We start from the raw sequence: 22,882 nt of genomic DNA on the forward strand, positions 1-22,882 counted from the left end.
GAAATAGAGAACAATATCTAGAAGATAGTGTGCATAGAGTGTATTCGGTAGGAACAAATACCATTCCATGAAACAGTCCTCACACGTGCTCGTGTGTGTATGGAGTGAGTGCATGCCTGCATCGTGACGTGTGTGTGTGTGTGTGTGTGTGTGTGTGTGAGAGAGAGAGAGCACCACTTGTGTGCACTGGGTTGCCAAGTAAAATGTATTTCTTTCTGTTAGACAGTTTGGAAGCCATCATATTAGGAATCTGTTGTTGCATGACAAATCCCCAGAATTAGCAGCTTAACACAGTAAACATTAGTCATCTCACAGTTCCCTGGGTGAAGATTTCAGGAGCAGCTTACCTGGGTGATGCTGGGTGGCTGTCTGCCCTGATGGTGGGGAGGGATCTGCACTGAAGGACCCATGCAGCCATTGGCAGCCTCGACCTGCTTTCTCCACAGGGCTGCCTCCGTCTTCAAGGTCTTTAAGACCAAATAGCTGGCTCCCTCCAGGGCAAATGATGAGCAAAACATGGTGGGGGCTGAGGTCGAAGCCACAGTCTTTACTTTGGGAAGTGACCTTCTGTCACTCTGCTGGTGCTGGTGTCTCAGGCCAATGCTCTTAGAGTGTGAGAGGGGACTATGAAGAGGGGAGAAGGGAGGCCATCCTGGAGGCCAGCTGCCACCACCTCTGACCTTGCCTGGACATCAGAGGGATCTCACTGGCTAGGCTTTAGTAACTTAGGAGTTTAGTAGAGGATCAAAGAGGAGCATAAAAATCCTGGGCTGCAGACTGAAGCCTGTTTCCCAGGGCAGATACCAGGCCTCTGACAGATCAGTCTCTGCATCCTGGCTCTGTTGTGCCTCTGGGCACCCTGCCTGGCGATCCACACCACACATCTAGAGAAGAAGATAATGAAGGGTTCAGAAGGTAGGGCCGCCAGCAGAGATGAGAACAGGCAGCACAGTACAGCTCAAAGGAAAGAAAACTGACAAACAATTCCGTGATTTCTGTTTCTTGGGCTTCTGTTGTGGGGGGCAGTTTTCACTGTGTTTCAAGCAAATCTAATGTGAGAAACGTGGGATTTCCTAGTTGGATCTGGAAGGGGCTCTAGAAACTCTGTTGTTCATTCCCTTTATCTAAGGGAATGAGGCTTGAAGGACTTCTTAGATCTGTGTTTAAACAGGCCTGCTGTGCTTTCCAGGGTACACCTCTTTGAGGCCTGCCTGCTCCCAGGACTCCTACATGCTTTGGTGCTTCCCTTTGCTGTCTCTCAGTCAGACACTGATGTCTGGTGGGCCTTGTGGCCATTGGTGGTGTTCCTCACCTGTTTGTGTTTCAGGGCTCACAGGGCTGCTACCTTGGCACCTTGTTTCTTTGTACATGTGACTTGCAGAGTTTATCGAGTTCTCTTATCTGTAACTAGATTCTACATATAGGCTGCTGCCTTTTTCTGAGTCTTCCATGCTTTCTCACCCACAATTCTCCTGTACAAGTCAGAGACAATCGTCACTTACTGGAGCTCAGATCCACCTTTATTGGCAGCACTGGGCAGGTGGCCTCACCATCCTCCCTGAAATAGTCCCTGCGTTTGGTGTCCAAGGCACCACATCTGAGTTCTCTGCATCATGGACTGCTTTATCACTGTTGATCAAAGCAGCCAGTTGAATGGATAATAGTATGTGGGTTTAGCCAGGCTAGCTAATTTGCCCAAGGCTCTTAGCTAACTAGTTGCATAGTTAAGTACTGGTAAGCACCTCCTGTGGGCCTGCTGTTGTACTCAGCACATGAATAGGAATGCCTCTGCCCTGGAAGGGTGTACCTGGCAGGAAAAGGGAGCAGTTGAAAGTAGTGAATCTGTCAGTGGTGACCAGTGGCTGGAAGAAAAATCCAGGTGGGCTAGAAATGCTGGGGAAAGCACCAGGAGAGAGAGGCTTGCCTGCAGCCTTGAAGGATGGGGAGGATCTGAAGAGTGTGGAGGAATAATGCAGAGATGCAGTGGGGCAGGCAGGGAGGGAAGGTTGTGGAGGACCCAGCCAGGGCCCTCTGGAGCTGGAGAGCCTCCCCAGTCTTGGTGCTCTTGGCTATGCAAAGCATAGCCTCTCCTTGGAGCTCTCAGGTGGCCTCATTTCCAAACAGGCTCAGCAGTGTTATCGCTGAGCCTCGGGCTCCTCCTCAGGGCTTCCTTATTGTTCTTCATCTTGATTCTCCTCTAACCAAAACCCTGGAAGCATTTCACCTGGAGTTTTGAGGTGAAATTTGATTTCCCACTTCCACTAGCAGGTAAGACTGGAGTTTCTCTGCTCCTGCAGGCAGGTGGGGTTGAGCGCAGGTTGCAGCCTCTGTAGCCAAGAGGTGTAGCTCCTAACAGTGGGCTAGGTTCCTGGTATCACAGCAAGCCTTAGCATCTCATCAGCAACTTCTTTCCAGGTTCTTGTCTTCTGAATTCAAAGAATAAAGTCCACAGAGCAAGATGAGGGAGTATAAGAGTAAGATTTATTGAAGAATAATACCAAAACTAAAACTCTGATGCCACTAAAGAGAACTCAATAGCAGGTTTTCTCCCCCAGTGTGCTGGTCTAGGGTTTTATATGGTACTTGGTTCCATGCTATTGGTCCAAACTAATGATAATTAGGGTTTGGAAGAAGTACTAATGCTATTGATCCAAACTAATGCCAATTAGGGTTTGGAAAGATACAAACACTATTGGTCAGTTCTTGAGTCCTGCTTTCCATCCGGGTCTGCCCCACCCCCATTTTCTGCCCAAGTCAGGAAGACAGAGGTTGAGATCCTAAGATGGTCTATTCTTGCAGATTCTGGGCTGCAGAGCTGCATGGAGTAGGCTTCTGCCGCAGGGTCTGTACCATGCCCAGGCCTGGCTACTATAAGGTGACAGGTCAGCATGCCTTGGCTCACAGTGCCTTAGGACCCCAGCCTGCAGGGCAGGCTCCACTTGGCCACAGGTTGTGTTGCAGCTCACAAGCCCACCCACCCAGGCTGCCACCCCCGCGACTCCAGCACACTGCAGCCGCTTCTCGCCAGGGACTGATATGCTGGCTCTCGGCTTGGCAGCAGGGAGCCAGGTCAGCATCGTGGTGACCAAGCTTACCAGGGCCCTGGATTTCTTGCCTCCTGATTATTTCTTCACTTAGACCTGGAAGCCCCCAGACTTCTGCCAGTCAGCTACTGAACCAGGCCTCACACACATGGGGACACCACAGATTGTTACCCTGAGGGTCAGACGAGCCCTTACTGGGGGTGGATGAGCTTCTCCTTCCCTCTGGTCCCATGGTGGCCTTCTCCCCCTGTGGTCCCCTGAGCAGGAGCCTGGCCTTGTCCTCTGGCCTGTGAGCTCTGAGGCCACCTGTTCAGCTGTAGACCTCTGTCTGGGGGGCGCCTGGCTCATGGCAGCTTCCCAGGAGTGCTTTTATCCCAATAAAGGGGACAAGTGGTTCAAGGGTCTGCGAAGTTCAATGAATGCAGTGATTTAAAAAGTGACGGGTGAGAGTTTTAGGAGAGGATTGGGCAGAAGCTGACAGGGTGCTTTGCACAGCGCAAGAGATAACTTGGACTCCAGGGCATGTGCTCTCCTCCCAGCTTCAAGGGCTTTCCTCCACTTCTGTGCAGGAAGAGCCCCAGTAAATGGCACTTCTTCAGACGACTTTGTTCTGAGTTCTCCCCATCAGAGAGGCTCGGCTTCCTTCTGCGATGGCCTCTTTTTCTTTTTGGTTCCAGGGATGGAACTCAAAGGTGCTCAACCACTGAGCCACATCCCTAGCTCTTTTAATATTTTCTTTTGAGAAAGGGTCTCGCTGAGTTGCTTAGGGCTTTGCTAAGTTGCTGAGGTTGGCTTTGAATTCAAGATCCTCCTGCCTCAGTCTCCTGAGCTGCTGGGATTATAGATGTGCACCTCTACACCTGGCTTGTGGCGGCCAGTTATTTGATAGAGACAAACTGAATCCCCTGGGGACATGGAATGCAAATCCAGAAGTCAAGAAGGGCTTCCTCCTAGCTTCTCCTTCTCCTTGGTTTTCCTTGGCTTTCATTCTCCTGGTCCTCACCACAGGAAAAGCCCCCGTAGACTTCCTGCCCTTCCTCAAGTACTTATCAAGTCTTGAGTGGCTCAGCCACTTCTCAGAGGGTAAGAAGAAGCCTGCCTGAGTTTTCATTTTCCCAATGAGAAGCCAGTGCAGGAGAAGCATCTTCTGGCCTCCCCACCCACCCCACTCACCATCCCTGATGGAAGCTGCAGCCCCTGGCAGGTGGAGGAACCATCCAGGAAACCCACTGAGGTCACAGCTTGATAAACACACCTGAAATCCCATTTCCTAGGTCAGAATGGGGTTTCCCCCTCTGGGTAAGCTGAAGACATAATTAAGAGTTTTGCTGCCAGCTCCAGATCACTTGAGATCTCGTGTGTCAAACCCCAGGTTAACACAGAATGCCTGTGCTGGAACAGCACTGTGTGGAGATGTTGATAAGAGGAGAATCTGTCTGAGCCCTCAGATGACCTCAGTGAGTGCCTTGAGGCCATGTGTGTAGTCGTTGTTGCCGTGACAGTGAGTGCGTGTGGACCATCCTGGGGCACAGATGGAGAAATTCAAGGCCGGAAGGAACAGGGCCTGGACCAGGAATCCAGAGATTCTAGTTTGAGCCCAGCCACTTATCATGCCTGGGCATCAGGGAGCCTGTTAGCATGTCGAGCTGCTGGTTTCTCCTTTAGTGTGAAAACTCAGTTGTCTTGGGGTGTGGTGGCATAAGCCCACAATCCCAGCTACTCAGGAGGCTGTGGCAGGAGGATGGCAAGTTAGGAGCCATCCAGGTAATTTAGCAAGACCCTGTCTCGAAATTAAAAAAAAAAAAAACAACCACAACAAATAATAATCAGACAAAAGAACTAGGGGTGTAGCTCAGTGGTGGAACATTCCTGGGCCCAATCACTACACTGTAAACAAAACAAAATGAAACCACAGTTGCCTATCACATAGGATTGTAATGGAACTAAATAAAATGTCTATGGGGTGGAGCAGCTAAGGCAGAAACTCTAAGGCCCTGTGGGAATGTAAGGTTTTGAGAAAGTAAACACGTTGTATGTCAGAGAGCATAGGGAAACCGCCGTTCTTGTTCTAACCAGGAGGCTCATCCATCTCCTTGGCCCTTCCTACATCCAGGGTTTCATTTTGTTTTTTATAGTAGCCTCTGGTACAAAAGAAAAGCAGAATGTTTCTTCTTGCCAAATTCCATACACACTCTCAGCAAACAAACTGCTTCTAATCAAGGGAGCAGTCGTGTTGAGCTGGCCAACCTGAAGACTGGCAGCCTAGACCGATTGGCAGTTCATCCACTTAATGTCACCATTTCTGCCTGTGTGGGTTCAGTCACAGATGAACATTTGGAGGCAGAGCCTAAAATTCTGATTATGTGTGTCGTCTTGTTGTCTAAGCCAGTTTTCTGCTGGAGCAGAAGCTGAGGCTGGGTGATTTATAAGAAAAATTTATTTGGCTCACAGTTCTGGAGGCTGGGAAGTCCAAGGTCGACTAGTAAGGGGCCCTCTTGCCATGTCATAACATGCAGATGGCATCCCATGGGTGGGAGAGGGCAGGGAACAGGTCCAAACTCCATTCTTTAATCAGGACCCCACTCCCCGGTGACAACACTAACCCATCTGAGCAGACAGAGCCCTGGGGGCCTCGGTACCTACCGCCACAGTTGTGCTGGGGACCCAGTTCCCAGCAGGAGAATGTTCAAGCCATAGCACTGTCCTTCATTTACTCATACCAGTCCTGGGACATTAGTGCTACTGCCGTCTCTGTTCTACAGAAGAGGGAGGGCAGTCAGCCAGCACCGTTGGCATGCAAGGGTAATCCAGGAGTAGTGACCTGAGAACCAGAATACTCTCAGGCACAGGTCTGTGAACACACAGCCTTTTAGCATAGGTTATTACCATATATTTAATTAATTAATGTATATTAATTCACACATACTTGTAATTTCCCCCAATATAACAAGCAAGGCCCTGGAGCAGGGGACGTTAGCCACAGTCCTTATCAGGCAAATCTGTGGCCCATGCTTTGCTATGAATAAAATTTTATTGTAACATAGCCACGCCCTTCATTTGTGTATTAAACATGGCTGCTTTCGTGCTACAACCACAGAGTTGCGTGGTTGTGATGGGGAGCCTGTGCATCCTCCACAAAGCTGAAAATATTTACTTGGCAGAGTCTGCCACGCCCTGCTCCAGAGCTGTCTTGCCCTCTAGTCATGGGGAGGTGTGTGTCCTCCTTTGCCCCTGCCTGTGGAGAGTCTTCTGCGTGTCCACTCTACGCTGGGCCCCTGGTCCAGACCCTCGCTCCAGGATTGCTAGTGTGCCCCTGTGGCTTCCCTCCAGCTAGGGCTGGTGTGGGTCTTCAGCACAGCCCAGTCCTGTAGGGGCCCCTCCTGAGGTGGAGGAGAGTGAGTCATGGCCTCTCAGAGCCTAGGGTCTGCTCAGGAGACAGGGAAGGACCAGCCCTGGGGTGGTGTGAGGAGGGCTATAGAGCCAGTGAACCAGGGGCCTGGAGCTCACCAGGGACTAAGGAGGCTTCCTACAGGATGCCTGAGCGGGTTTCTGAGGATTACCAGGCAGGGGAGGGGAGGCCCCCAGGGGAGGGGTAGCCGGACCCTGGCCAATGCAGTTATTGGTAATCAGCAGCATGGAGATCGGGGGCCTGGTTTTATGTAGTCAGCACTGCGCAGGTGGCCTGTCTGGCCTGGTCCTCATGTGGCTGGGTTCCAGCAAGTGTGGAGCCAGCTAGAGCTCTGTGTGCCTGGAAGTTGTTTGTTCCGGGAAATACTTAGAACTTTTCCCTTGCCTTGGGGTCTGAGTTGCACCATTCAGAGGCCAAGGTCAGGTTAAAGGGAAACACAAAAGTTGGTGGACACTCTGGTTTTTAATTTCCCAACTCTTTTGCTTTGAGTCAATGTGAGTCAGCCAGAAGCTTGTGGGGTCAAAGGACACATTTAAGAAAAACTTAAAATTCCTTAGAATCCAGTGATGCCCGTCAATGGACAGACAGACAAAATGTGGCATAGCCAGACCAGAGATGTCACCCAGCCAGCCATCAGGGAGGGTAGGACTGACCCATGGTAGGACGGGATAACCTTGAAGACCTTCACCAAGAGAAGGGCCAGACTCCAGAATGGACGAGGCCTGGTGGTCTCTGGGGCTGGGAGGAGGGGTCGGGAGTGGCTGCTGCTGGGCTTAGGTGGTTGCATGGCCCTGAGAAGGTACCAAATGTGCCACTGACATTTGGAAATGGTTCATTTTATCTTATGTCAGTTTTGCCCCAATTTTTAAAAATTTCCAAAAATTGCTTAGGAGAGAAAAGGAAATATAAATAGATTCTTGATAATTATATAAATTAAATAAGAGTGATCTTTTATTTTTTTAAAAAATGGACAGAATGAAACCCACAAGGGGAGGCTGCCCTCAGGTGCCCCCTGTCTCATGCCAGCTGATGGCCCCTTCTGCTGTCTTCCCGACAGAGGCAGAGAAAACCCGGTGTCAGCAGGAGCGAGAGCACATTCTTGGAGCCGCGGGAGCAGCCGACGCGCAGAGGCCCAGGATCCCTGGGCTGTTTGTCCCCGAGTGTGACGAGCACGGGCACTACGCGCCCACACAGTGCCACGGCAGCACCGGCTACTGCTGGTGCGTGGACCGGGACGGCCGTGAGTTGGAGGGCACCAGGACCAGACCCGGGATGAGGCCCCCATGTAAGTGGACACAGGGTTGCCCAGCTAGTGACCAGAGGGAGTGCCTGTGAAGCTGCTGTCACCCGCCCTGGCCTCTCCCCACCCTCCTACCACTTCTCTTCCTCCTCTGAATGTCCAGTGGGGCCTGTGGCACGGGTGCTGAGGTGGTAGCAGAGAGGGTATGTGGGAGGCCTGGCCTTGGACTGTCTGGGCAAGGGGACAGCAGAGAAGGCAGGAACCACCCCTGGTGGTGGGGCTTGTTCCCTCCTTCACAGTTGTGCCTGAGGGCCTTGAGGTGCCCAGGCCACCCTTCAGCCCACCCTTCAGCCCACAGGGCAGGCAGCCCCACAGGTGGTGCAAGCGGGCTCTGAACCCTCCTCACCACAAAGGCTCCGGGGGACCCGAGGCCCAGCACGACCATGGGGCCCTGGGCAGACACCTGCCCCAGACTCAGTCTTCGGTCTTAGCTTGAGGGATGAGCAAGGACATTTTCCAGCTCTAAGAGTCTGCCTCTGCCACAAATGTCGAAATTGATCACTGTCACAAGTCACCAAAAGCCAAGTTAACGAATTTTGGATCTCTACACTCAGTGTAGCTAGTGATCCTAGATCGATCCCCCACTAGATGTTTCTCCAAAGCTGCTAAGAAACAGCAAAGCGATGTTCACAACTCCACGGAGTGGGTGGCAGTGTGGGGGATGCCAGGGAAAGTCACGGAACCCAAGGGCAGGGACCAGACAGGGACAGTGCCAGGAGGAGAGCCCACAGGGGTCCTGGTGTACACAGTGGGCTGATGGGGAGGCCTCTCAAAGCAGCATCTCGTAAACCATAGCTTTGAGCAGGCCCAGGAGTGAGCAGCACAGGGAGAGGATGGCCTCTGTGGCTAGGCTGAGCCCCTGGGTGCTGGTCATGGGGCACCCTGTCCCATGCCAGAGGAAGGGGCTTCTGATGGGCAGTAAAGGACTCAGCAGCACCCAGGGGAAGGCGACTCCCTTCAGCAGGGATTCCCGGCTGCTGTGCCTCACCACTGCAGCCGGTGTCCAGTGAGAGAGGAATAGCGCAGTCCTTCCTGTCAGAAGGAGGCTAGCCACTTCCCCCTGCACCTGGAATGCCCGGCTCATGTGCTGCCTCATCGTCACCAATGCCCTCGCGCTGACTGCAGACCTCCTGCTCTGGAGCTTGCAGAGGGAAAATGGGCCCTGTGTGACTGTGCAGCTTGTGGTGCCAGAAAGGTGAAGTGACCTGGCATGTGGGTGCATGGGTGGGTGTGTGCGTGTGTCTGTGTAGGTGTGCTCGTGTGTGTGTGCATAGTCTGTAGGTGTGCTCATGTGTGTGTGTGCATGTGTCTGTAGGTGTGCTGGTGTGTGTGCATGTGTTTGTAGGTGTATGCATGTGTGTGTGCCTGTGTCTGTAGGTGTGTACAGGTGTGTGTGTGTGCATAGTCTGTAGGTGTACTCATGTGTGTGTGTGCATGTGTCTGTAGGTGTGCTGGTGTGTGTGCATGTGTTTGTAGGTGTATGCGTGTGTTTGTGCCTGCGTCTGTAGGTGTGTACATGTGTGTGTGTGCATGTGTCTGTGTAGGTGTGTGCATGTGTGTGCACATGAATTGTTTATGTGTGTGCACCTGGGAGCATGTGCGTGTGCACCTGTGCATCTCCCGTGTGTATAGCCCTTGCTCATTGACTCTCCTGTCCCCCAGGTCTGAGTACAGTGGCTCCTCCCGTTCCCCAGAGACCCTTGGTGCCTACAGCCGTCATCCCCCTGCCCCCTGGGACCCACTTGCTCTTTGCCCAGACTGGGAAGATCGAGCGCCTGCCCCTAGAGGGCAGCACCATGAGGAAGACGGAAGCCAAGGCGCTGCTTCATATCCCGGTGAGTGCCAGCCACTGGGCCTGGTGGCAGCTCCTGCTCCCATGCCCCAGAGAAACGAGCAGGGCAGCCAGACCAGGACCCCTGGCTTGGCCCCTGGAGCCAGGCGCCCCCTCCACAGGGCCTGAGTGCTCACCTCACTGGGCCCCCTCAATTGCCCAGCTAGCTGAGAGGCTGACAGTGAGACAGAGCCAGACACAGCTGACCTTCCAGAGACATCTTGCCTGGGGCTTCCTGTGAATTAGTGAATGGTCTCTGTGCTGCTGCTGGGTTAGACCTTCGTGCTCCTCCTGAATCTGTGGTCACTCGCCTCTCAGGGGCTTCTCAATCAAGGTCCTCACATCTGCTCTGAGGCAGGAGGGAGCTCTGCTTAGAGGCTTTTCAGAGCTTCAAAGTGTATTTTGTAGGTTAGGGGTTTTGTCCGTTAGGCAGGAGCTGCCCTCCGTTTCCCTCTCCTGCCCCACTTCCTACCACTATCTGCACTCAGTGGCTCTGGCCCCCTGGCTAGTGCTCAGTCAGACCACACACACTCTCACCCCAGGGCCCTTGCACTGGCTGTTCCCTGCCTGGAGTTTCCTCACCCCCAGCCCTTGCACAGCTTGCTGCCACACTCTTCATGCAAACTTCTGCCCCAACATCCCCCCTCAGGCCTGTCCTGTCCCCGCGTCCAGATAGCCACCTAAACTGCCCTTTCTCTCTTTCATGCTACTTGTCACTGGATATTCAGTATCTGGTGTCTGTCTTCCCAACAGCATCTGCACCACAGGAGAGGGCAGAAGCATCTGCTAGACAGATGCATGAGCGACCCTGTGAGCGACCCTGTGTTCTCCAGTTGCCGCACTGGAGACAGACCCTCCAGGGGTCCGTCTCAGTCCCCTCCAGCACACACTCCCGGGGAGTGGGAATGGGTGGGACTCCTGTGAAGTCATTTCTGCCAGGACCCAGGGTAGAGGATGTGCTGAGTCGTGCAGCTGCCACCTCCGTCATCTGCAGCGCTTTCTCCATCTGCCCAACTGGGACTCTACCCACTACGCCCAACTCCTCCTCCTCCCCACACCCCGCCCAACCTAGCAGCCACCGTTTTACTTTTTGTCCCTAACTACTGAACTCCTCTAGGTTCTTACATACGTAGAACCACACTGTACTTGTTTTTGTGTGTGTCTGACTCTTTTTGCTCGGCATACTGTCCTCAGAGTTTATCCACGTTGTAGTGTTTGCCAGAACGTCCAGGCTGAGTAATATCCCTCCCATGTACGTACCACATTTTGATTATCTGCTCTTCTGTCAATGGACGCTTGGGTTGCTGCCTCCTTCTGGCTGTTGTGAATCTTGCTGCTGTGAACACAGGTAAACAAAGACCTGTTTGAGCCTCTCCTTCCTGTCTTTGGCTCTATACCTACAAGTGGAACTGCTGGCTCCCGTGCGTTTGATGTTTTGAGGGACTGCCACGTGTGCTCCACAGTGGTTGTGCCACTTCACATCCCTACCAGCAGAGCACAGCGTTTATCCACGTCCTTACCAATACTTGCTATTTCCTGCTTGTCTTTCCTGTGATAATTGCTATCCTGTTGAGTGCAAAGCGCCATGATGTTATGGTTTGGATTAAATGATTAGTGGTGGTGAGCACATTATCAGGTGCTTACTGGTCATTCATATAACTGCTTTTGAGAAATGTCCATTCAAGTCCTTTGCCCATATTTAAAATCAGATTTTTGTTATTGAATTAGTTGTAGGAATATATATATATATATATATATATATATATATATATATATATAAAAATATGTATATGCACATGTATATACACATGTGACACATATATGTACAATGTGTACACATGCATACACATATATTTTTTCTGGCAATTAACCCCTTATAAAATATATATTTTGCTGATATTTTCTCCCATTCCGGGAGTTGCCCTTTCATGCTATTGATTGTATCCTACAGTGCACAGAATTTTACATTTTGATTTTGTCTAATTAACCTAGTTTTTCTTCTGTTGCCTGTGCTTTCGGTGTCATATTCAACAAATTTTCCTGGTCTAACATCACAAGGCTTTTCCCGTGTATTTTCTTCTAAGTATGTTATAGTTTTAGCTCTGAAGTTTAGGCTTTCGATCGGTTTGGGGTTTATTTTTCTGTGTGGTGTGAGGTAGGGGTCACTGTCCCTTTGCCCTGACCTCTAGAGGGGAAGTATGTGCTGATAACCTTGACTTTCCCAGTGAAAGTTCATCCTGCTCTTCAGAGCCTCCCTCCCAAGCCTTTGCCTGGCCTGTGTCCTGTGTCCACAACCAAGCACCCACCCCAGAGTTTCCTGTACCTGCACAATTCAGTGTTCCCAGGCTTCGGACAGAGCCTGACCTCATTATGGGCTGAGATCATTCAGGCTGCCAGCTCCTTCCCAGACCTCTCAAGAGCAAAGCCTAGAGATGAAGTTCTTGCTCTTTGATCAAGTTTGTGTCTTTGTTTTGTTTTTAATTTTTTATTTGAAAATTATTATAGAAGCACAGGAAGATCAAAAGATTGTTTAAAGAGATCCTGTGCACCCTTCACCCAATTCTCCCAGTGGCTAAATTTTATGCAAATACCTAGCTTTTAAATACTTTAATTTGCAAAACATATGAACTAGGCTTTACCAAAACAACCTTTGGGGAAAGGGCTTGTTTTGAGGCTTTGAACAATTTAATTTACTGGGTGTCCTTACTGGGATGGAGTCTTGCTAAATATCACCATAGTTCATCACACATGATGATGTTAAGGAAAAAATTATGTATTAATATTCAATAAAGAAGACTTTTTCAGGACCATCTCAATAGGTGTAGGGACCACTCAACTCTTGCCATGAGGAGGAGATTGGGCTCAACTCTGAACACAGCTTGGACAGGTGGGAATTTATAGCCAAGGAGCAGCATGGGGGTCAGAGAGAGAAAATCACTAAGAGGAAATATCAGGGTGAGGGGGACTCTGGCTAAACTGACCTAGCAAGTTTCTTGCTGAAGATGTCTGGGGGATCAGACATCACCTGGTCAGTGGTGGAGACAGGAAGCTGATAGTTATCAGGGACCAGGTTTCTTGCTCAGCCCCTTGGAGGCGTCTTCTGACAGATTCACTTCTTCCGAGGAGAGGTGGCTTACTCCAGTGTCTAGCTCCTGGTGGCTCTTCAAACACAAGAGTGGCCCAGTCGATTTCTGTTAAACTCAAATCACATATGCAAAAACTACTCAGCTGTTTCCTCTGATCCTTTTACACTTTCTTTTTGTAAGAATTGGTGTGGAAAGGGAGTCTCAGTGTATTACAGGAAATGTTCCTTCTTTTCTAAGATGGGGCCAGAGAAGGCGATGAGCATGGATACGGTGAGAGGGACCCAGAGATGGGGCTGGAGCCATTGGTCATGGTGGCTTCTTCTGTCATGTCTCCCACTGGTGCACAGAGCTGTCTTATTTTCATAGACTACCTAATTAGTTGATAGCTACATATATAAGAAAATAAAAATAATATATAATACAAACTTATATTATAAACTTAATCTATAACTTGGATCTAAATATAGTGTAGGTTTATAGCTTTCACATTTACAATCTGCTGTAACAATTTAGAAGTTCAGTCTTGTGACCGGGAATTCCCGTAGGAACTGCCCTGTCTGTCCTGAAAGCTTGGCTTAGGGGGTAAGTTCATTTGGAAGCGGGAGGAGATGTTATTGTATGATTTCTTGTAGGAGTTTCTTGTTTAGGACCTGAATTTTGCCTGCAGAGTAGGTCAGGTTAGAAGACTTTCTTCCCACCTCTTTATCCAGCCATCCTCTGTTAACTCGGATGCTAGGGTGGACGTTCTCACCACTGGTCTTCACTTCCAGGCGAAAGTCATCATTGGACTGGCCTTTGACTGCGTGGACAAGATGATTTACTGGACGGACATCAGCGAACCTTCCATTGGGAGAGCCAGCCTGCACGGTGGGGAGCCAGCCACCATCATCCGACAAGGTGGGCAATCTGGGGAATCCATTGCTAGCCAGCCTCAGGGGAATAAAATCAAAACAGAACAGTGCCTATGCCTTTCTTTGAGAGCTCATGTGGTCAGTTTTCATGAACTAGAAAGGTCAAAATTACTGTCTATTTGTAACCCAGTCCCCCTCTGGCTGCTGAGCCAGGTTCTCAGGGTGCATGTAGTGAGTGCTCCAGGAGGTTTCCTAAAGGCAACAGTTGGGTAAATCATGAAGTCAGGAGAGTCGCCAGCCACTTCCACGCCTGAGCATGGAGTCTATGCCCGAGACGGTGGTCAAGATAAAGGGCTGTCGCTTCAGCCTGCAACGCAGGTGGTGGGGGTTGCTGCTCTTTCTTCATCACACCCCGGAGGCTTACTTGGGATTGCTTGGGTCAGAAAAGTGCAGCAAACCAGGCTGGACTCTTTAGACGGTCCTGTGTTTGCTGATCACTGGGTCAGAAAAGTGCAGCAAACCAGGCTGGACTCTTTAAATGGTCCTGTGTTTGCTGATCACTGGTAGTGAAGCGCGTACTGCCTTGGCATAGCCTACCTTCAACATTTCACCTCCATCCCTTGACTTAAGGATGCTGAAGTCAGCCAAGGGCTCTGTGCATGATTTTAATGCCTCCAGGTGAAAAATCTAAACCATTTTGTTTAAGTATGTTTTATATATCTATAACAAAAATTCCAGGATCTGTAAAAATTCCTCTGTACCAAAACTGTCAAGAAGCATGCTTTGCTTAAGTTATGCCTCCTCGTCGGTTGTCTCGAGAATATTCTTACTTGAAAGACACCGCCCCGGTGGTGTTATTGGTTGTGGAAAACACTCTTGCTTCCTCTGTAAATATTCAGAGACTCATCTCTGCAGGACAGAGGCCTCATGTTGTGTTTCTTTTCCCTGGGGACTGAGTGTGGCTTCTTCAACTTCTAGGTTCAAGTTTCTCTCACAGATGATGTTCTGAAGGGTCCTGTGTCTCTGGAGCTACCCCTGGGGCCATATTTCCTTTCATGAGGCCTTCCCCAGAGACCATGCAGCAGAAATTAAACTGAGTCTGAGTTGACTCTGCCTGGCTTTGCCCTTGGACCCTAAATCCTTTTCTGGAAGCTGATGGGCTATTAAACGATGTCTGCTAGTGTTTCTGCTCTGGCTTAATGAGTGGAGGTTTGGAAATGCCCTTTTGCCTGTTATCTCTATTGAAAAGCTGGTCCTATTATCTACAATTCAAGTTCAAAACCAAGTGGACGAGGGGAATAGGTCATCTTCTGCTATTTCCTGTTGCCTTTGGAGCTGATAATCATCCAAGAAAGCTTCAAGCACATTCCAGGCAAAAGCCTACTTAACTGCAGAAGCACAGAATTAAATGAAAAGGAGAAAGAAACATCCAGTGGACTCCTTGGTGTGGCAAGGCCGGTGGTTCCCTTGGGAGTCTGGGTGGCCCTGGGCATTATCCCTTTCCCCTCTGATTTTGTACAGTCTGAATCCAGGGCATCTCTTTCTTTCCACACACTGAAGTCCTGACCAGATATCTTCAATAAACATAATCTTCTATTTCCTTTTGACATAGCAGCAGGGGACTTGTGACCTTGCCTGTGCAAAAGGGGATGGTCTCTCCAGGCCTTCCCTTTAGAAGAACCACCCATGAAGCAGCGTCTTCTGGGTCGGGGAGGGAGGCTTGGGGCTCTTGGTTTGAAATCAGGACCTGGCTGTGTACCTGACGTGGAGCTCCCTCAGGGGTTCCCCTGGTGCCTGCGAAGACACTGTTGCTGCGCAGCCCACGTCTGACACTGGATGCCCTCATTGCTCCTGTGCACAGAATGGATTGTTCTGGTTTCCTCTGGAAGCGAGAGGGTCCTCTCGCTTTGGCCTCTAGGGGCATGGGGAAGATCCAGAGCTCTCCTTTGGGTATGAATAGTAATAGAGACGGTGTGGGAATGTGTGTTCTGATTCCCAACTTCTGCTGGGGGCTCCTTTCCCAGGGCTTCATGTTTCCAGCATCTGTGGCCCACAGCCGTGCTGGGCCCAGTGAGGCTGATCCAGAGGGGCTGAGGGGCCATCACTCATACACAGATGAGGCAACATGGTCCTGGATGGTTCTCATACCCCAGGGGGAGCAGCCTCTTCCCCTTCCTGCCTACACCCCAGCCATGCTCAGGGACCCTCTGTCCTCCATTCAGGGGGAGAACCTAGAGTACCAACAAATCCCACAATGTTATTTTTTAACTTCAAAAAAATTTATATTCAGAAAACCATAGGGAACTTGACCTTTGGACCAAGTGCTGTGGGCTCGCCATAAAGACTCTGCCTTGCAGTGACAAAATGGCAGCTGGGGTCCAGGAAGACACTGGGTGTTACTCGTAGTCACTGGCAGCCCTTTTTGATACCCCTTGTGCTTGTATGAAAGTACTGTTTCCCTGAACGCCTTGATCCGCATAGTTAATGAGAAAGATCCATTGTCTGTTACCACCCTGAGACTGTCCCCTGCTTCCCTTTACCTGGGAGTTGAGCTCTAAGCTCACCGCCCAGGCGTCCTCTCTGTGTCTCTGGCCACTCTCCCAGCCTCGCGGTCTCCAGCCATAGAAAATGACACACAGTCCATGTCAAGCCTTGTCCAGTCTTCCTGAATGCCTGTGTGCTGCCTACTACCCAGAAACCCTTACCTGGGATCTTTGCCTGAGAAACTCCCATTGGTCCTTCAGGAGCCAGCGTTGAGAGGTGTCCTTGCCCCCAGGGATCCTTTCCTGGTCTCTGCAGGTTGGGTCCTGTGTCCCTTCTCCAGGGTCCCAGTAACTCAGTCTGAATTGTGATTGGCTGTGGTCTCCTTAATGGCCAGGGCCACAGCTTAGTAGTCAGTGATCGTCCTGTTTCTCAAGGCAGCACACAGGAATGGACGAGGAGGAAATGAGTTGCATTCTCACATTTGTCACTTTGAGTTGCTTATCTTATAAACAACAAGCATTTCACATTCCATTTGGTTTCTCAAAAGTGCAAGGATTGGATGCACTGTGGAGCAGCACTGAGCAATCAGAGAAGTCTGATCTTGTAATCCCAGCAGCTCAGGAGGCTGAGGCAGGAGGATTGCAAGCCAGCCTCAGCATCTTAGTGAGGCTCTAAGCAACTTAGAGAGACCTTACCTCGAAATATTATGCAAATCACCTGGGGGTGTAGCTAGGTGATAAATTGCCCCTGATTTCAATCTCCAGTACCCCCTCCCCCTCAAAAATGATCTTAGGCTGGGGACAGAGCTCAGTGGTAGAGCATTTGCCTAGCATGGCCGAGGCCCTGGGTTTGATCGTCAGTGCTGCAAAAGAAAAAGTCTAATCTCACCTGCTTAGAAGAAAACAATCACAGAAGCTCCATCTTTGGTTCTAGATCTGGGAAGCCCGGAAGGTATTGCCGTTGACCATCTTGGCCGCAACATCTTCTGGACGGATTCCCAACTGGATCGAATAGAAGTTGCAAAGCTGGATGGCACACAGCGCCGGGTGCTTTTTGAGACTGATTTAGTGAATCCAAGAGGCATTGTGACGGATTCCGTGAGAGGGTATCTTTGTGTAAATATGTGTGTGCATCTACTCTGTCTGGTCCTTTGGATATTCCCAGATGTGAGGTTCTAACTCAGCCTTGCTCTCCTGACTTGAGTACAGGATACCTGTGGGCCTACAATGGGTGACCTGCTTGCCTTAGTCTCTTGGGTCTGCTGTGCCCTCTTGTGTGACAGAGCATGCTGGGTATCGTCATGTGTTTATGCCAGTTACTGAGCATTGCTTTATTAATAGTTCTTTTGAGACATTTCCTTTAGGTTAAAGGGAACTGAATTTGTTAGTAACTGAGTAACTAAGTCTGAGGCAGGCGCACTAGGTCCAAGGGTCCTTGCCCAGGGAAAAGCTTCTTCGTCCCTCCAGATCCTGTGTGGGCATTCTGTTGTCCTATCTGGCACTCTTGTCTTCAGGTTCCTAAAAAGCATTTTTTTATTAACTTTTCCTTCAATGTCTTCAATATTTCTCTTCCTCTTTCCTTTCCTTTTCCTCTGCCAGGAACCTTTATTGGACAGACTGGAACAGAGACCGCCCCAAAATTGAAACTTCCTACATGGATGGCACCAACCGGAGGATCCTTGTGCAGGATGACCTGGGCCTGCCCAACGGCCTGACCTTTGATGTGTTCTCGTCCCAGCTGTGCTGGGTGGATGCAGGTGATGGGAGCTTGACTCTGGGAGCATCCTTGATTTCAGGCAGGAGTTGGCCAACTGGCCCGCTTCCTGGTTTTGAAAAACGGGAAGCTCTGAATGGCTTTTATATTGTAAAACATTGCATTTTAAATGGTTATATAAACACCTGGGTGCCACCCTCGATTTTGTCTCTTGGCCTACAGAACCTATCTGTCCTTTCAGAGGTTGGCTGTTCCCTGTTCTAAGTGGTACTGCATAGAGCCCATAGCTCCCTTGTGTCCCCACAGGCTTAGATGCAAACTTGAGCCCAGGAAGACACAAGAAAAGCAGCCCCCATGGGGTCCCTGCTGTGTGCCCTGCTTTGGCAGATGTGGGGTGTCCCTTAGGATAGGGATGTAGGCAGGATGCCAATTAGGGAGGAACATCCACTGTCCCTGTCTGTAAAAGTATGTTGCATTCCTTCTCCATTCCCTACACTGTCAGGTGTATAGGGGATGCAGAGACAGTGGGACTCGACCCATCTGGTTAGGATAGGGGGTGAGATAAACTCTGAGATGAGAAGGCAGCCTCTGATCGGTGTATGTGGCCTTGGTGCAGGCTGTGCACAGCTTCTGAGCAGCAGCAACCTCCCAGCATGCTGAACCCAGGGAGCAGGGACTTGATCAAGAGCTGGAGGAGGATGTCACCCCTCCTCAGAGGAGGAAAGCCTGGGGTGCCTGAGGCATGGTTCCTCTGCCCTGGCTCATGTCTCCCCAGCAGGACCAGGTGTGGGTGCCGGGACACAGGGGTGGTGACAAACCAAGGGGCAAGGTGGGAGGAAGGGACAGCCGTGTATAGAGAGCAAGCTGTGCGTGTTCCTGAGGACTTGGCCGTGCAGCATAGAACGTCTCCTGCCCTCTCCCTCCTTGGTCTTGTCTTGTGACACAAAGGGCCCATTTCTTGCATGAACAATGACCGCCTTGTTTTTGCTGCACACAGGCACTCATCAGGCGGAATGCCTGAACCCGGGTCAGCCCAGCAGACGCAAGGTTCTCGAAGGGCTCCAGTATCCTTTTGCTGTGACGAGCTATGGGAAGAATCTGTATTACACAGACTGGAAGACGTATGTCCACTGTGGCTGTGGGGACTGGGCGGGCCTGCTGTCCCACCCTATCTCTGGGAGACCAGGCCCTTCCCTCTGGCCTCTTGACTTGATCTTTGAGCCTTCAGAGATGTCCCCTCACTGTCACCCTTCTGGTCATGACAGAGGAGGGTGGAGGAGGGAGATCAGGACTCTGGGGAGGGCATATATCATCTGGATACCCCTAGCTGGGCACCTCAGATCTATAAACTTGGGTTTCTTGAGTATGTCTGTTCTTTCCCGGGAGCTGGCCCAAGATCACTTAGCTAGGGGACTCCAGGCCTGCCTCCTTATAGTCCTCAAACGGCAATATCCCTATCTCTTCTTGACCACCACTTTCTACAGCGGGAGGGTTAGCTTGAGGGGGTGACTGGCAAGGGCCTGTGTATAGCTACCAGGTCTCTCCTGACATTTAGAGTGGGAGGGAGGAGTGAGCTAATTTTTGCCTTTAAGAAGTCAAATAAATGCAGTCTTGACTCCCAGGGGAAGGGAGGGATGCCTAGGGCCCCCATGTCTATTTATGGCCTCCAATTTTTCCCTAAACCTCACAGAGGCTGCCCTGTGAAGGAAAGGTCAAGCCACCAGATACGTTTTCAACCTCTGCCCTTCCGTGCTTTGTAGGAATTCCGTGGTCGCTGTCGATCTTGCTATTTCCAGAGAGATGGATAGCTTCCAGCCCCACAAGCAGACCCGGCTGTATGGCATCACCACCGCCCTGTCACAGTGTCCCCAAGGTAACGCACCCATGCCGAAGCTCCTAGGGGCTGGGGGGAATCCTCATAGCCCACAGCATGGCTGCCACATCTACTAGTAGCCTGATCCCGCAGTAGGAGAGCTGCAGTTCCACCCTCCAGGTTCTTCATCACTGAGTGGTGAGCCAGACACAAACAGAAGATGAGAAATGGACATGGCGGGCAAAGTCTTGAGTCTCAGGCTGGGCCTGGAGGTGCTTGGCCTTCAGGATCCAAATGGGAACCTTAATGTTAGGATCTCTGCAGCTTTGAGTGTTCACCCACTTGGCCTGACAGCAGCAGCAGTAGTTAATAATAACAAGAAGAATTGCAAACTCAGCATAGTGTGTGCTGTGGGCGGGGCACTTCCTGTGCACAACTCAGCCTTCATTCAGTCCTCCTTGCAGCCCTGTGCAGTGGGCACTGTTGTTATGCTCATTTTAAAAGCAACCTGCTCCCTCACAGGGGCAGAGCTGCAGGGAGCTCCAGGTGCCTGGCTCCCCAGACTGTGCTGTGCTGCTTCTCGAAGGCCTTGCTCTGACCCATTTCCTCCTCCACTTCCCTCCTCTGCCCAGTCCAAGTGGAGACGGGTGTGCCAGCTAGACTGCAAGCACTTTGTACTTTACAATTCCAGCTCTATGTTGGAGTTGGGAATCCTCTGTGAGGCTTGATTAATACTTCAGTGATGAATCTGTATAGCTGCCAAATTAGGAATCTGTGCTCTTGCCCATGTGGGGTAATCATGAGGGAATAATAACTAGCTCAGCTTTAGCTGAGTGCTGAGCCCAGTGTTCCCTCTTCCCCTGGATCCCTCATGAGCTTGGCCTCTGGGAAACCCAAAAGGGGTTCAGAGAGAGGCCTCTCTCTTAAAGGCTGTCAAGTCAGGTCAAAGAGGAGGCTGTAGACCTGATTTCTGCCTTTTCCAGGTCACAACTACTGCACGGTGAACAATGGTGGCTGCACCCACCTCTGCTTGGCCACCCCGGGGAGCAGGACCTGTCGTTGCCCTGACAACACTCTGGGAGTTGACTGTATTGAGAGGAAATGAAGACCAGAGTGTCTTATCCCCATCCAAGTATTTCACAGCAACACTCTACTTGAAACTACTTGGTCCAGATTGAAAACTGCCCTCCAGCTGAATGACCACTGGGCCCAGGCTAGCCAAGCCTGAGCAACAACTTTCTCCTCATTCTTCACTAGAACATACACCCTGGACTTCTGCAGTGGGAAATCTCTGCACAAGGACAGGATCAACCACCCTGACCCCAATACTCAGATGAGCTCATAGAGTCCAGGTCAAAATTAAGTGCCATCCAGTGCCCTGGGTCCTTTCCCCAGGGTGAGCAGACTTTTCACAGGCCTGAGTGGTCCATTGTTCTGTGGCCTTACGAGCTCAGCCTTGATTCTGAGCCACCTATCATCCTGGCAGCTCCTTGTCACACCAGCCAGGGCCTGCCTAGGTGAGGTTGGGAAGGAGGAAGGGAAGGAGGGAGGAAGCTCTCACAGACTTCCTTTCTTTATTCGCATCTTTTTCACCCTTTCATCCTACCTGAGATGACAGCTGCAGTGTGTGTGCTCTGCCTTTTAAACACACCATCTGAAAAACATATAGGTATTTAGTAGATGATAATGAGTAGCACTCCCTGGATAAAACATTGGCATTTCAGCAGTAGCTTTTGGTAGTCAAAGGCTTAAGTTGAAAGGTATTCTGTGGTAGGAATTTTAAGATGTAGAATCAGATGTTTGGGGATAAGGGATTATTTTCATGTGCCTTAAATTATACCAAAGATTACCAAATTATTTCTCTCTGCCCAAAGCACCTGCTTCTTAGTCTCTGATTACTAATGCTGTGCTAGTCTTCAGCCCCACTGATGGCACCGGTGTTCTGTCTCCTCACGGAGACCCGTATGAGGCACAGGCTGGGACTGGTTCCAGGTTACCCATCACAGCCCTTCATCTCTGTCCTCCATACCTGAGAACCAATATACTCTCAACCACAAACTCACTTCTTTATTTCTCCCTCTATCTGTGCCTCTTGCTGTGTATATTCTTACTTAAAGACACAATCCAGGAAGATCTAGTTGAGAGTTTATATTAATAGTTCAGACCCCTAATTTCTCATTGGTCTAATTCAAGGGACCATTGCTTCATTTCATGTTTGTTTCTTTAATTATTGGGGAAAAAAATCTCCTGACCATATGAGTAGTTAATATTCATCTTTTATCCAACTGTCTCCCAGATTCCTAAAACAATAGAAATTTTGGATTGAGAGTTAAGCATAAAGAGTTTGTGTTGGTAGAGCGAGGGGAGAGAGAGGACTTGGTGGAAAGCACCACAGAGAGACCGAAGGAGAGCAGGAAAGGAAAATCCGAGAGGAAATGTTGAGGGGATTCAAGAACAGCAGTAACTAACCCCTTTAAATAATGCCAAAGAGATGGATGGGGAGCAGGAAAGGCGAACCACAGAAGAAGGGGAAGGAAGAGGACTTAGGAACAGCAATAACAAAAATCCTTAAATAGTGCCAAAGAGAGAACGGAACATTTTGCCAAAGAATGCTTATCCTGAGGACATGGAAGATTTTGCATGAAATTCTCCCTGTGGAAGGATCCCCCTTTCTTACAGGCCCAGCACACTCAGCACCTCCTGCTTCTGTCCTCACCTGCTCTGCATTACCTGGGAGCCTGGGTTGCGAGGGGGGCTTTCTCTATACAATTGGGTTTGAGAGGCAACTATATCCCCAAGAATCACAAGATTTGGGGAACACATGGACCTTATATGTAGCACAACCTAATAAATTTCTTTTTATATTTATCATTCCATATTAAACCCTCTATATCAAATGTTCAACATGATGTATAATTTTCATAACTTTTATTCATTTCAATAGTCATTCTAAAATGTTTCAAATGGTAAGTTCTTAAACTGTGGAAACCATTGAAGGTGCTTATTAACTCTTCCCCCAGATTATACAAGTGTTGAATGATTCCTTGAGTTTACAGCTGTACAAATATTAGTGCAGGAAATTAAAAAATTTTGTTAAAAAGAAAGTCTCCATGTTTTCTGAATGAGAGTCATTCTATTGGCCTGTGGTGGTGGTGGGGCAGCTTCATGATGGGAAAACAGATGAGTTAATAATCTGCAAACCCCATGAAGCCTAGAGATTCTTCCTCAGTGTTAAAATGAGTTGTGCATTTCCCACAGTTCACAAAGACTTAGGACTTGGAATTGACTCAAAATGTAATCATATCATAGGCCCCAAACCACACTTTTGCACATTGTTTACATTCTTTCTAG

The 22,882-nt window shown here is 49.9% G+C and overlaps 1 protein-coding gene across 1 annotated transcript in view; it reads left to right on the forward strand.

The window, feature by feature from the left end:
- Positions 1-22,635, forward strand: part of NID1 (nidogen 1) — a 116,067-nt gene extending 93,432 nt beyond the window's left edge. The window contains exons 13-20 of the mRNA XM_081297814.1: positions 7,511-7,738; positions 9,416-9,588; positions 13,441-13,567; positions 16,939-17,110; positions 17,604-17,761; positions 18,716-18,839; positions 19,479-19,591; positions 20,515-22,635. Of these exons, the coding sequence (XP_081153940.1) occupies positions 7,511-7,738; positions 9,416-9,588; positions 13,441-13,567; positions 16,939-17,110; positions 17,604-17,761; positions 18,716-18,839; positions 19,479-19,591; positions 20,515-20,636 (1,217 nt within the window). The 3' untranslated portion in view covers positions 20,637-22,635. The remainder of the gene's footprint in view (positions 1-7,510; positions 7,739-9,415; positions 9,589-13,440; positions 13,568-16,938; positions 17,111-17,603; positions 17,762-18,715; positions 18,840-19,478; positions 19,592-20,514) is intronic.
- The last annotated feature ends 247 nt before the right edge of the window (positions 22,636-22,882 follow it).

This window comes from Spermophilus citellus (genome assembly GCF_964194105.1).
Source record: "Spermophilus citellus genome assembly, chromosome: 6".
In the NCBI taxonomy this organism is placed as follows: Eukaryota; Metazoa; Chordata; class Mammalia; order Rodentia; family Sciuridae; genus Spermophilus; species Spermophilus citellus.